The sequence below is a fragment of the Ictidomys tridecemlineatus genome, chromosome 10, assembly GCF_052094955.1.
Source record: "Ictidomys tridecemlineatus isolate mIctTri1 chromosome 10, mIctTri1.hap1, whole genome shotgun sequence".
NCBI lineage: Eukaryota > Metazoa > Chordata > Mammalia > Rodentia > Sciuridae > Ictidomys > Ictidomys tridecemlineatus.
In genome coordinates this window covers 77,647,935-77,662,257 of record NC_135486.1, presented here as the reverse complement: position 1 = coordinate 77,662,257, position 14,323 = coordinate 77,647,935, and the positions used below count along the sequence as shown (strand labels likewise).

The following is a 14,323-nucleotide window of genomic DNA, read 5'->3' as shown; positions in this document are numbered from 1 at the left end:
TCTAGAACTCAGGTAACTGGAGGTAAAACATGAAAACATTCTAAAAAATAAGTCTCATCCTATTGGGATGGAAAGGAAAGCAATGGGCATATAGAATCTTAGTATTTTAAGACTTTTAGAATCAGAAAATATGTTGGAAAATATTTGGAAACTTGTTTTCATATAATAATAGGGAAAGGGGCAGGAAAAGAAAGTAATTAGCAGTAAAGAAAAAAATTGGTTTTTTTTCTTCAGTAGAGTTTCCAAACCAACAGGGGAAAAACTGAATGAATATTTCAAATTAAAAAAAAAAATAAGAAAAGAGGGGTTGGGGGTTGTGACAGTAAAATAATGATAAAGCACAATGAAAGGTAGAAGATATTTTTTTGGAAAAAAAAAAGATAAGTAAAAACCTGTATATACCAATAATAAATAATAAATATGCAAATTTCAAACAATGTTTTAAAACTTGATTAAAAAAAATACCATTAACCAGGCATGGTAGTGCATGCTTGTAATCTCAATGGCTGGGGAGGCTGAGGCAGGAGGATCACAAGTTCAAAGCCAGCCTCAGCAACATAGTAAGGGCCTAAGCAACTTAGCCAGACCCTGTCTCAAAATAAACAATAAAAAAGGCTGGGGATGTGGCTCACTGATTAAGTACCTCTGGGTTTAATCCCTAGTACTAAAAAAAGAAAAAAATTGCAATTAAAGTAGTTGTTCTGAATTTTTGTTGTTATTTTGTGTTTTGTATTTTGCTGCAGTGCTAAGTACCAAATGCAAAGCCTCACACGTGCTAGGCAAACATTCTACCACTGAATCACATTCTCAGCCTAAAGAAGAAGCTCTTAATATGCATATCTTAAGAATCAAACTTTTCTAATACATAAAATAGGGTCATAAAGGACTTGAATAACACAATTAACACCCTCATTTTGATATATTAAAACCTTTAACTATGGAATATACATTTTTACGTGTGTTTGTTAAACATGTCCCAAAATATTTTATGTTGGCCCACAAATAATAGAGATTTTACCAAACACATTCTTTGGTCATAAAAATATGAACAAGAGATGAAATTGTAACTCAGGGCTTGAGTACTTGTCTAATATGCTTAAGGCCCTGGGTTCAATTCCCAGTACTATTTAAAAAAAAAAAAAAAGCACAAATAAAAATATTGACAAAATAATTCCCACTAATTAGAAATTAAGAAACATAGTGATAAATCACCCTTGGATCAAACAGAAAATAAACTAAGGTTTCATAACATCTCAAAAGCAATAAACAATAAAAACTTTATCCTAATAATTATGGAAAAAAGTCCAAATTGTCCTAGAGAAAATTACATAACTTGATCCAAGCAACATAGCGCACACACAGCTATAATTCAGATATTCAGGAGGCTTAAGCAGAAGAATCACAATTTTGAGGCCAGCCTGAGCAACTTAGCAAGAGCCTCTCTCCAGATGAAAACATAAAGCCATGGATGTAGCTCAGTGGTAGAGAGGCCCTATGTTCAATCCTTCAATCCCTAGTGCCACAAAAATAAATACATAAATTTTTATCATAAATATTATACATAGGGTATGTATACACCTTTATTATTAAATAATAAAATATTATTTTAAATGTTAATTTCTTGTTTTTCAAAAAGTTATCATTATACAATATATTTTCACATAGATTTAATTAATAGATTTAGGATTTACTCACATCTGCTTTTGCCCAAGATCCAATAATGGGTTTAGAGCTTGCAACAACTTGTCTAAATTAAACATTCCAATACTGGCTTGATTTCCTATTTTATACCTTCTTTCATCATCTGATGTGTTTGGTACAAAATCTGTTTAAAACAGATATCACAGTTTAACAATGGGGATAATTATAAATAAATAGCTTCTTTCTGTTTAAAGGTTACATTTAAACTTAATATATATTTATTAGATAAAAATTTTTCTGACATTAGATATTTAATTCAAAAGTATTTATTACCTATTTACACTAAAAGTTTTAAAAATATGAATATTTGCCTAATAGAGGAATACATTTCTAACCTATAAGAATGTATAGTTTATCACATATCTATTTCCTTTTTTGATGGGGAAAAGAGAGGGTACTGGGGATAGAACCCAGAGCCTTATTCAAGACAGCAAGTGCTCTACCACTGAGCAACATCCCCAGCCCACGTGTATATTTAAACTCTAACTCAAGGTGCATATCCTCCACAAAGCCCTCTCTGAACCATCCAGTTGTTAGTGGATTACTGTTACCTGCATTTTATATATTAGTGAAGTGAGAAGTTTCCAAATGCTCAGAGACACTAAGGTCCAGACACCAAAGCTTAAGCCCAGGTCTGCCTGACAACATATTCCCTGAAACACTTTATATCATCTCCGCTAATATATAATTCAGAGAAGCAGAAACCACCAAAGGATTCACTGTATCATTAATAGTACCCAAAAGATCTACTAGGCATAAAACTAACATTTTATGAATGAACCCAATTCTTTCTACTACTGCATCATTGTATTATTTATAACCATTTACAGTAAACCTATGGTTTTAAAAAATTAAATACATACACATATGTAAATCATACATACCTGGATTATAGGCCTCCATAAAACCAAATGGACCATAGTCAATTGTAATGGATAACAAACTGAAGTTATCAGTATTACAAACACCTAAAACAACAACAGAAAATTCTGAAAAAAACAATATTAAAATAATAACCTTTTTATTTTAACTCTATCAAATTACCCAGAATATAAAAGGTTACAGGAATGCCATGTTTTCCAGAGATGAAACAAAATTAGATTACAACTGAATTTAACTGGTAACATTAAAAAACTTAATATGTTTAGACCCGCTGGGTATTATATGCTTGTAATCCCAGCTACTCAAGAGGCTGGGGCAGGAGAATCACAAGTTCAAGGTCAGGTTCAGCAACTTAGAGAGACTCTCTCTTAAAATTAAAAAATAATAATAATAATTTAAAAGGGAGGCTGAGAATGTAGGAATATGGTTTGATAGTCAAATGTCCCTGAGTTCAATCTCCAGAACCTCAAAACAAACAAACAACAACATGCATACACACAAAAAAACTATATTTTAAAATTAAATTTAGCTATTATTTTATAGTCCCCCAAAAAGCCTTCAAATATTATAGGAACAAAACTCCAGAAATGGAACTTCATCTTTTATTCATCCTCAATTTTAGCATTTGTTTAAAAGCACATATTATTTGAAATGAGACTAATAAAGGAATATGATAAATTAGTTTTCAAAGGTTACAAAAAGAAAAAAGAAACTAAGATGTGTCCCCTATGATAGTCATGAGCTGCAGAAGATTGGCAGCATGGGGAGCCTTGCCCTTTTTTTGTTGTGGTTTTTTGGGGTGTTGTTTGTTTGTTTGTTTTTGCTGGAGACATCTATATAGCATACAAAAAAGGTCTGGAAGAACTGATTTGGAATATTTAACAGTGATTACCTTGAAGAATAAAACTCACAGTTACTTCTCTGTACTTTATCATAAGTATTTATAATTTAAAATTTTAAAATAGCCTTAAAGAGCTTTAAACATAATACATACATATTGTTACACATCATAATTTAAATTTTTAGAAAAGCCTTAAAGAACTCTAGGCATAATCCATACTGATACACATTATAACCTTGAGGTTGGAAGGCTTTACAAGTAACCTTGTCCTATTTTGTGATTACTGTTCCATTCAAAATCATTTTAAACATGAAAAAATCTTTCTCTGTTGCTTGCTAAAAGCAAGTAAACGTTAAGCTCATCCACAAGAATTTTTTCTTCTTCTTTATTTTTATTTATTTATTTGTTTGTTTGTTTGTTTTTTGTTACCAGGGATTGAACCAGAGTAGTGGGGAGGAGTGGGTTCTAGGCACTAAGCCATATTCCCAGCCTTTTTTTAATTTTAATTTTGAGACAGGGTCTCAGTAAGTTGCTTAAGGCCTTTCTAGGTTGCTAAGGCTGGCCTTGAACTTGCAGTTATCCTGTCTCAGTCTCCTGAGCTGCTGGAACACAGGAATATTTTTAACTATATAAAAATACAATTTTTACTTAAAAAATTAATTCTACTTTCCCATCAGAAAAATGCAATAGATAACTTACCATGAGCAAAGCCAACAGACATCCATAAGGCAATAAGTTGTGCTGTCTCAAATACCACAGTAGAAAAAAAATCCTAAAATAAAATTCAGGAGTTTTTCAGGTTTTCTATAGCATATGGCATAATCTTTTATGATACTTAAGATAATGTACATCTTCAAGGAGAACATGGGAAGAATTCAAACATGGATCAGAAGGTAACTGAAGAACAGAAATACATACATATCATTAAAACAGAAGAAAGTAAAATTATTCATCCAGAAATAATATATTTAAGAGCCTCAGATATTATGGTTAACATTCTCCATGAGCAAGAAGAAAAGTTAAATAGAATTTATAAGAAAGTTCGATTAAAGCATTGGGAGTTACTAAATTTTGCAATGTCACCAAGAAAAATAACAGAATTCCCTATTCTGTAACTGTTGAAAGAATGAAAAGGGCTATGAAGATCAAAAACCTTCCAAAAGAATGGGAAACCATGTTTTCTTATTATGTATTGGGTTTGCTTTTTAGCTATTACTATAGAAATATCTATACACCTAATGTGTGAGGGAAGAAAATATGTGATCAAATTATAAATGCCACTCAAAAAAAATAACATACATAGTCAGGATGTAGACACACCTGCTCTTTTCTAGGCAGCTTTCAAACAAAACAACTGTCTTGTCTATAATGTGGTTCATCTTCTTTTCCTCTAACAAAATGTTCAAAGTGATCTATACTTCCTTTCCCAGCTTTACTTTTGTAAGTTATAATATCTAACATTGGTGGGCCAATGAGGGAAAAAGGAGTCAAACTTACCACATATCTATTAGGTTCTTTGACATCTATTGAGGGAAAATGTTCCTGTATAATGAAATCTAATAGTGTCCTGGGGAGAAAGATATATTGTCAATCTTCCTTATAATACAGTACTGCATATCCAAGCACCTAAATCCACTCTCAGCATTTATGAATTCATTATATCAACCTTAAATTTTAAAAACTGTAAGCTTTTACTCAAAACTGGAAAAAGAAAAATATTTCTCCAATATTTAGCACTCCTGCACCTCCTCCTTTCACCATGATATTCTGCCTCACCTTGGGCCCAGAGCAATGCACTTAGTCAACCATGGACTAAACCTTTGAAACCATGAGCCAAAATAAACTTCTCCTCCTCTAAATTTTTCATGACAGGTATTTTGGTCACAGCGATGAAAAGCTGACAAGCATGGAGAATCCAAACAGTAGTCACCCCCAAAAGTAAATAGATGGTTAGAAACAATGCCCAGTGAAAATAGACAACTCTATTCAACAGCAGGACGACCATAAACTCAGTAAACATTTGTTAAAAGAGAGAGAGAGAGAGAGAATCAAAACAATCATAATAAATGCTGATGACTCATTTCCTTCTTTTTTTTTTTTCTGGATTTCCTACACCAATAACTACAATATGAGATCTACATTCCAAATGATACAAAGGGTCTAGCAAAATTTTTCTGGTGCATTTTTAATGATTTTTTAAAACAGATTTGTATTAACATGGAAACAGAATTCCTCTTAAAGGAGGAAATATTTTTGTCTGAAGTAACATCTAGCTAAGTTTGCTTTAATAAGATGGAGTTTTGTGTACACAGACACAGTAGGCACTAAGACAAAAGAGAATGATGGAAGCTGAAACAACTTCTCCTCTGGCTCCCCAACAGAAATCTTCAGGAAGATGCACCCTGTCCTAAAGACTCTGTGTAAATGTGGACTGTTGCTTGTCTGTGCTGTTGGAGGGCTGAACTTCATTGTGTGAAGGAACAGATGTGAGAGAGGTGCACCCAGGAATCCTAGCATTGGAGGAGAGCTATGGATTTGTGGAGGCTGCAGAATTGGGGAGTTTCAGTTACTTGCCCCATGGCTCTAGGTGGCATGAAGACCCTCAGCTATAACCCAGGTTGCATATTACATAAAAATACCTTGAGAAAAGGGACTACTGGTTGTTATCCTTCTTCTTTTTTTTTTTTTTTAACTTCCTAGAAACCTCACAAGGTATTTGGCACATAGCAAGAGTTAAAAATAGTTATTAACTGAGGGCTGAGAGTGTAGCTCAGTGGTGTTTGCCTAGCAGACATGGGGCTCTGAGTTTGACATGCAGTCACACACACACACACACACACACACACACATTGTTAATTAAAGTTCTTGGCTTTACTTATAGGAAAATATTTAATTTCTCAGCACATAAATTAGCATTTCCCCAATATTTTTGTACCATTTTTTAAAATGTAATTTTCTTAGCTTTAGCAACAACATGGATAAACTTGGAAGACTTAAGTGAAACAAGGCAGGCACAGAAAAACAAATCATCACATTTTCATGTGGAATCTAAAGTGGACTTAATAGAAGTAGAGAACAGAATGGCAGTTACCAGGGGCAGGGACTGGGGGAAATGAGGAGATGCTAGTCAAAGGGTACAGAGTTTTTGTAATAACATAAATAAGTTCTGTGGACCTCATGTACAGACCAAGGTTAATAATAATATAATGTACACCTGAAATTTGGAGTAGATATTAAGTATTTTCATCACACACATACAAACAAAGTAACTGTGAGAAGATGAATATATTAATGAGCTTGGTTGTGGTAATCATTTCACAATGTATACATAGGTCAAAACATCACACTGTATACCTTCAATATGTACATTTTTATAGTTATTTACTGCTCAATAAAATAAAAAGCAATTTTCTAACCTCAATAAATCCAGCTCACCATAATGAGCCAAAATTTCTAATGATCCGATTCTAAACCATGATTTCGCAGCACGAAGCACTACTGCACCTTAAAAAGAAACATTTATTTTAGCTGAAAACTATATTAAGGGCTGGGGTTGTAATTCAGTGGTAGAGTGATTATCTAGCATGTGTGAGATCCTAGGTTTGATCCTCAGTACTACATAAAGATAAATAAATAAAATAAAGGTAGTGTGTCCGTTTACAATTTAAAATATATATTTTAAAAAAACTAAGTTAAGCTATGTTAATAATAGCAAAATGTTTGCCTGAAAATTAAATGTTAATAAAAGAAAGAAGAAAACCACTTAATTTACCAAAAAAGTAACTAATGTCTACTGCATGAATGGTCTCCAGTTTTTCTCAGAATGCTTAGATCCACTAAGCTTTTAGAAACAGCATAGCTAAAGGCTGAGAAGTGGTTGTTATCTGCAAACTACAGATTCTCCACTGATTCATCAATTGTGGCCCTTTCCCTGTATCTCATCCTGAAGTAAGGAATTAATACATCATTTATTTTGCTTAGGTCATTATAAGTGCCTCCCAGACCTGTAATTAATTGAGAATTAACTCTAACAAAGAATCTTACGTATGTTCTAACTTAAAAATATACTGAAGAAATAAAATAAATCTATGCATTTGGTCTTTTTAGCCTTCTATTGCCTTCTTCTGTTTTGATTATGGATGTAATATAATTAGTAGACAGAATCCATGTTTCTTTCTATAAGAAATGCTGTAGTTTACATGGTTAGCTGTCAAGGTGAAGTCTATGCTAGAGTGAAGCAAGCCCTGTTCTGTTGTGCTGTCCTCCCTTCAGTAGACTACCAGGCTCATTGCTACCTCTTTGGTCTTTGGCCTTTGCCTATGCTGGTCTCCCCTCTTCCACATACCGCACTCCTTCTTCTCTCTTTACTAAACAAACTCCTACCTAACCTTATGCTCAGGATCAATTCCCACTTCCTCTATAAAACTCAACTGATCCCCCTTTTATTGACCTCTCTCTTTTTTATTATAATTTGTTCCATGAGTTTAAGCCTTTTGTCTACAAAGACTCTGAGTTTCTTAAGACCAGGGACTATGGCATACTTATTAATTTTGTACCCACTAGAGTTTAGTCCAGTGGTAAACACAGAAAGCGTAGTTTTTCTGAGTTGAATGCCTTATCGAGGGTCAACACTTATTCACAATACTAATCTGGATATTTATTTTCACTTTTTAACAAAAACTATGTAAAAACCTCTAGGAAAAACTCAAAAAATTACTCTGTCTCCTTAATGATAGTCATTGAATCACTGAATTTAGCACTAGAAGTATCATTAAATCTAACCTCTTAATATTAGGTGAAGAAACTAAGGGGCAGAATGTTTAAGTAACTTGCCTAAGTCACAAAGCTAGTTTCTGTAGAGCCAGTTCCAGTTTTCATATATCCTTTTTCTTGTCCAGTATACTAAGCTTGCTATGTAACAGTGGTTCCTGGGCAAATATTAGGATAAAAGTACTATCAAAGTATCTGTATTTGGGGGGGGGGTATGGGTACTGGGGATTGAACTTAAGGACACTCAATTACTAAGCCACATTCCCAGCCCTATTTTGTATTTTATTTAGAGACAGGGTCTCAATGAGTTGCTCAGCACCTCTCTACTGCTGAGGCTGGCTTTGAACTCGCAATCCTCCTGCCCCTGCCTCCTGAGCAGCTGGGATCACAGGCCTGCACCACCTCACCCAGCAAAGTATCTGTATTTATGTAAAGACTTAAATATGGAAATTATCTTAATGGACTAATAGAAGAAATTCTTGGGATCATTTGAAACCATTAAGATTGTGGCTCAAAATTCAAATAAACAATGTATATAAGTCACAGCCACAAAAGTAAATAGCACTGTACTAATCATTCTAAAAGTCTGTGGTTTGAATTTCATATCCAATCCTCATGAACAAGAAGATAAAAACAGGAAGCTGGAGTTGTGGCTCAATGGTAGAGCCTAGTGTATGTGAGGCCTGGGTTCAATTCTCAGCATTTCATATAAATAAATGAATAAAATAAAAGTCTGTCAACATGTAAAAATATATTTTAAAATAAGACAAGAATACTTGCTAGCAGCCTATGTACAATAGTATCATTTTGCTCCAATGACATAAAAAGAGAAAGAAAGATGCTGCAAGATAAATAATCCTTAATTCCTTTATGTATGAATACTTTTATGGGACTGTTTTTTTAGGAAGATCTTATAAAAATGTATTGCAGGGGTTGGGGTTGTAGCTCAGTGGTAGGACGCTTACCTAATATATGTGAGGCACTGGGTTTAATCCTCAGCACCACATAAAAATAAAATAAAGATATTATGTCTACCTATAACTAAAAAGTAAATTTTTAAAAAATAAAAGTATTGTGTCCATCCACAACTAAAAAAAATTTTAAAAATGTATTGCAATAGTCTGAAAGTTTGTATCCTACTAAAATTCAGATGTGAAATCTAATCACCAAGGAGGTGGGGTTTTGGAAGGCTATTAAGTCATGGGGGCTCAGTCCTCATGAATGGGATTCATGCCTCTATAAAAGAGCCTCCAGAGATCTGCCTTCCCTTTCTATCATTTGAAGACATAGTAAGAAAGTGCCATGAAGCAGAGAACCCTCATCAGTCACAGAGTCTGCTAGAAAATTCATCTTGAACTTCTCAGCCTCCAGAACTGTGTGTAATAAAATTTCTATTGTTTATGAATTAGCCAGTCTAAAATGTTTTGTTATAGCACCACAGACCAAAATATGCATCATGCACTAAGTACAAAGTACATAAAAGGTACTCCTAGTGAATCACTATGAACATCAGAAAGAATGCAGTCCATGACAAACACAGTGATATCCATAAGACCCACTAAAGCACAACGGACTGTCAGTAGTTCTTGATAGCTTCACTTTTAAGCTCTTAAATGTTAATTATTAATTTTTAGGTCTCCTCTCTTCCCCAAAGATTCAGTCAAATCTCTCTCAGTCTCTTTGGCCTCTCTAAATATGCAGTCTACCTCTACAGCATACTTTCTCACTCCCCTCTCTAGTTTTTATTTCTAAACTACTAAATGCAAAAGAAAAAGAAAATTCAGCTTATTGATAAAGAACATAAAATCAGAGAAATCAGGCTCCATGGAAAGATCTGTGGGGCTCTCCTGGGAATAAAATGTAAGAACCTTCCTGTATTGGCTTTGTAACATTTTTCCCAGCTATTCCTAAACATTTTTTGTTCACTTCCCAGATGTTTGCCTCAGAAATGAATGGGTTGGTGATATAAGGATACAGGAAAGGCTACTCTATTCTGATACTGCAATGCTGAAATTATATCTTGAAGAACCATGGGTTGTTTTTAAGGTGACCACAAAGATGTCCAATAACTGTTGATCTTAAAGAAGTTAGTTCAGTTTTCTGTAAGTATTCTAAAAACAATTACCTCGTTCTTTCGTAATATTTCCATTGTAGAACTGATCTCGCCATACTTCATCATCACTTACAACCAGGCTGAAACAAACAGAACCCAAACATTCATCTGCAATCAAGAAATACCTTAAGTGACAAGAAACTATAAGAGATCATATTCTCAGAGATTTATCTGCTCTATTTTCCTAACACATTTCTGGAGATAATATGATGCAGTCCTGAAAGTTACTTGAAGGAAAAAGGAATTACCTTACAGCCCTGCTAGTTGGAATTCCAAGGTAGTGCATAGCCTCACTACACAGAAATTCTCTCACTGAGGAACGAAGTACTGCTCTACCATCACCATTTCTATAGGAAATACAATTTAAAAGAATTTCATTTTTAATTAAGACAACATAATTCTTACTTAGATGTCTAAACGTATTATCAAACTATACCGGGAATATGGGGTCTTTCCCGAGCCTTTTAACTGGAGCTCCCATTTTTCACCCTGTCTTCAAAAAAAATTTACATATTAGAAGATTTAGGTTCAAATATAATAAATAAGCTATTATATAAGAAAAAATGTGGTACCTGTTCGTGTAAGTTCCAATAAGGTGAGCTCTTCCATCTCCAAGCTGATCTGCCCACATCCCAAACTAAAAGAGGGAAAGGAAAATTATTCATGCATATTATCTTTAAAGCTTTGATAATAATTTTTATAGTCAAAGTCATTTAAAGTGTTCTATTTCTAGAAATAATAACTTAAAATTACAACTGCAATAATGGTGAAAATAAATTCAATCAATAAAACAAGTGAAATTCACTTTAAAAAATACAAATTTAAACCAATTCATTCTTATATAAGTATATAAAGCACCAATTTAAAAAACAATATATTAATAGAGGGAAGACCAATAAAGTAGAGGAAGGGGTCCAGGGGAAGGGAGGAAGAAAGGGAAAGGGAAAATATTGGGGATTGAAATGAAACAAATTATATTATATGCACATATGAATATGTCAAAATAAATTCCACTATTATATGTAACTATAACACATTAATAAAAACATTAAAAAACATAATTATTTTATCATCTAGAACTCAGATTAAATTTGGTAGTGTAGAACACTTAGAACTGATTTATTTAGTTAGAGAATATAAACTAGGGTTGCACATGTAGCTCAGTGGTAGAGCATGTACAAGGAAGGCCCTGGGTTCAATCCCCAGGACCAAAAATATATATATCTGAGTGTGTGTGTGTGTGTGTGTGTGTATGTATGTGTGTGTGTGTGTGTGTGTGTGTGTGTGTGTCTATGACAAAGAGAGAAAGAGAGAACTAGGAGCAATTTATTAACAGACTATTCCTATATTATACGTCTACAATACAAAATCATGATTATACTTATACCTAAAAAAATTGTTCTGAACTTGGATGATTACTTTTCTCAAATTTTTTTGTTAAAATTCATATATGGTTGTTCAGCCCATGACTGACCTTACATTTCTGTAAAATGGGATAACCCTTGTCATGTTGCTGCTAGAATGAACACTAATATATGAGAAGTAACTTGTACAATGTCTGACATTTGCCAGTGTCCATAAGACAGTAATAATTATTATGGCCAACAATCATTTGCTAATATAGACAATATTCCATTTTCAACATAGATGTTACTCCACAAGAGTCATCTCTGACTTTGCAGACTAACAAGGTGGTCCTATAAGCTCCTGTAACTCCTATACTTGCCCAAATCACTACCCTGATGTTCCTGAAGTTTATTATTTATCTATCATCTTCCATAAACTACTGCCATTTGAGGGAAAGGGACAGATTTCATTCACCATTATAGTTCCCAGCACACACAGGAAGTTCTAAAAACAGCTATGGAATATTCAAATGATACTTAAAGTTCCAGAATTGAGAAAAATTCATCCACTATTTTGTCATCCTCACCAGGAAGAGACCACCACAAATTCTGAGTATCCATAAGACTACAAGTCTGAGAGGTGCTCTCACCATCATCTGGAAAGGTTCCAAAGTGAACAATACTTAAGTATATTCCACTCCATGAGTGAAAAGGACAAAGAATGATTAATTCAGTGCTAGGAAGGAAATCAGGATACCAGGAAGTTAGTTTTCCATCATTAAAAGAGAAATAAATTTAAACTAAAGTTCAGAGTGGCAAAGACATTCTTATAAACAAATATCTATAACATCAACATGAAATTGATAAAAGTTTTAATTTACTAGTCTACCTATTATACTACAAAAAAGAAAAACCCACAAAAAGAATGCTTTAATGAAATTCCACAGAGCTTGAGTTTTGTTTTTGTACTTTGGCAGTATATGTAAGCAATGGATAAAACAATTTCAAATAAATTTAATCCACACAAGATTACTTTTTGAGCCTTGACATTCCTGCTAGAAAAGACCAAAGGATTGTTTAGTACAGAAGTTTCTCAACTGAGAAACACAGTTTAGTAAAACGTTGTTATTCCTTGAAAACAAAATAACAAACCCTGTAGTATGTCTATAAAATGGTGTGTTCAATAAAACTTGGCAGATTTCTTTGCTGGCTCATTTCTCCCAGCTTCTGGAATGATCTTTCAAGATCAACAAACTGAGGTGCATCACAGATGACCCTTAAAAATCCTCTCTAATTCTGGGCTGGGGTTGTGGCTCAGCAGTAGAGTGCTTGCCTACTACCTGTGAGTCCTGGTTTCGATCCTCAGCACTACATAAAAATAAATAAATAAAATAAAGGTATTATGTCAAATTATAACTAAAAAATAAATCTAAAAAAAATTCTTTCTAATTCTAATGGTTTAAGTTACCTTGCTTCTTAGTTTATGAGCCTTTAAAGAAGAAAGGAATTCATTAACCCAACAAACCAGAGCTTGATCTCATAACTACTGTTCTGTAAGTTCATATGTAAGCACTTTTCATAATTTCCTAATTTAATCCTTATACTATTACTGTTATACATTAGTGCTGATTCCAAAAATTATTCTCTAATTAAAATCATCATTACAAAAATAGCCCCTAAATAAACAGGCAGTATTTCATTGTGTTTAGCCTACAGAAAAAGACAGAAATTTCAACTAGTCCTGCATTTTTTTATCTGTTCTTATTTAGACACCATGCCCTGAACTTCTCTCAACATCTTGCTTCATTGTTACAGTGTGCCTTAATTATTTCCTTATTGCTACAGCATCTATTACACCCTCCAATGAATCTTTATTTCCTTATTTATTGTCTTTCTAGCAGTTCTACTACTCTGATTTACAGCTACTCTCGCAAAATTATAATGTTTGTCCTCCTGAGACTTTTATACTGACACATTGTGCTACTTGGCTTTGCTTAAATCCATTGCCAATATTGCACCGAGTTCTCTAGTAAAAAGTCATGTGAATTTTATATTTGTGCTGACCCAGTTTTCTCAATTCCATTTTTAAAAGCTTCGTTTTTAAATTTTTCTGTTTGTTTGGTTTTTTTGATGCTAGGAATCAGACTCAGGGCCTGGCAAGTGCTAGGCAACCTACCACTGAACTATCCTCCACCCCCTATTTAAAAAGATCAGGCTCTAACTTCTCTCCCATAATCCCCCCTTTTAAAATACTTTATTTTTCAGAGCAATTTTAGTCTGACAGCAAAATTAGGAAAGTACAGGGATTTTCCATACACCCCTTCCCCACTCCATGTGTATCCTCTCTATTATCAACATACTCCACCACAACGATACCCATTGGCATCTCACTATTGTCCAAAGTCCATAGTTTAGAATTCATTCTTGGTGTCATATTTTCCATGGGTTTGGACAAATGTGTAATGATGTGTAGCCACCATTATAATATCGAAAATAATAATTTAATTGATTTAACAGTCCTTCATGCTCTGCTTATTCATCCTTTCCTCCTCCTAACCTGTCAACCACTGATCTTTTTACTATCTCCATAATTTTGCCTTTTCCAGAGTGTCATAAAGTTAGAATCATACAGAGCTTAACCTTTTCAGATGGGCTTTGTTCACTTAGTAA

At 33.6% G+C, this 14,323-nt stretch overlaps 1 protein-coding gene across 9 annotated transcripts in view; it reads right to left on the bottom strand.

The window, feature by feature from the left end:
• The window catches only part of LOC101961113 (protein nucleotidyltransferase YdiU-like), a 39,926-nt gene that overhangs the window by 19,037 nt on the left and 6,566 nt on the right, over positions 1 to 14,323 (bottom strand). For all 9 annotated transcript variants that reach the window (XR_013426690.1, XR_013426692.1, XR_013426691.1 and 6 more), the window contains 9 exons: positions 10,880 to 10,944; positions 10,744 to 10,800; positions 10,556 to 10,654; positions 10,320 to 10,387; positions 6,841 to 6,928; positions 4,922 to 4,991; positions 4,124 to 4,196; positions 2,586 to 2,669; positions 1,696 to 1,825 (listed from right to left, as the gene is read on the bottom strand). Coding sequence is in view for 6 of the 9 variants with exons in the window: in XM_078023272.1 (XP_077879398.1) it covers positions 1,696 to 1,825; positions 2,586 to 2,669; positions 4,124 to 4,196; positions 4,922 to 4,991; positions 6,841 to 6,928; positions 10,320 to 10,387; positions 10,556 to 10,654; positions 10,744 to 10,800; positions 10,880 to 10,944 (734 nt within the window). In the remaining 3 variants the exon portion in view is untranslated. The remainder of the gene's footprint in view (positions 1 to 1,695; positions 1,826 to 2,585; positions 2,670 to 4,123; positions 4,197 to 4,921; positions 4,992 to 6,840; positions 6,929 to 10,319; positions 10,388 to 10,555; positions 10,655 to 10,743; positions 10,801 to 10,879; positions 10,945 to 14,323) is intronic.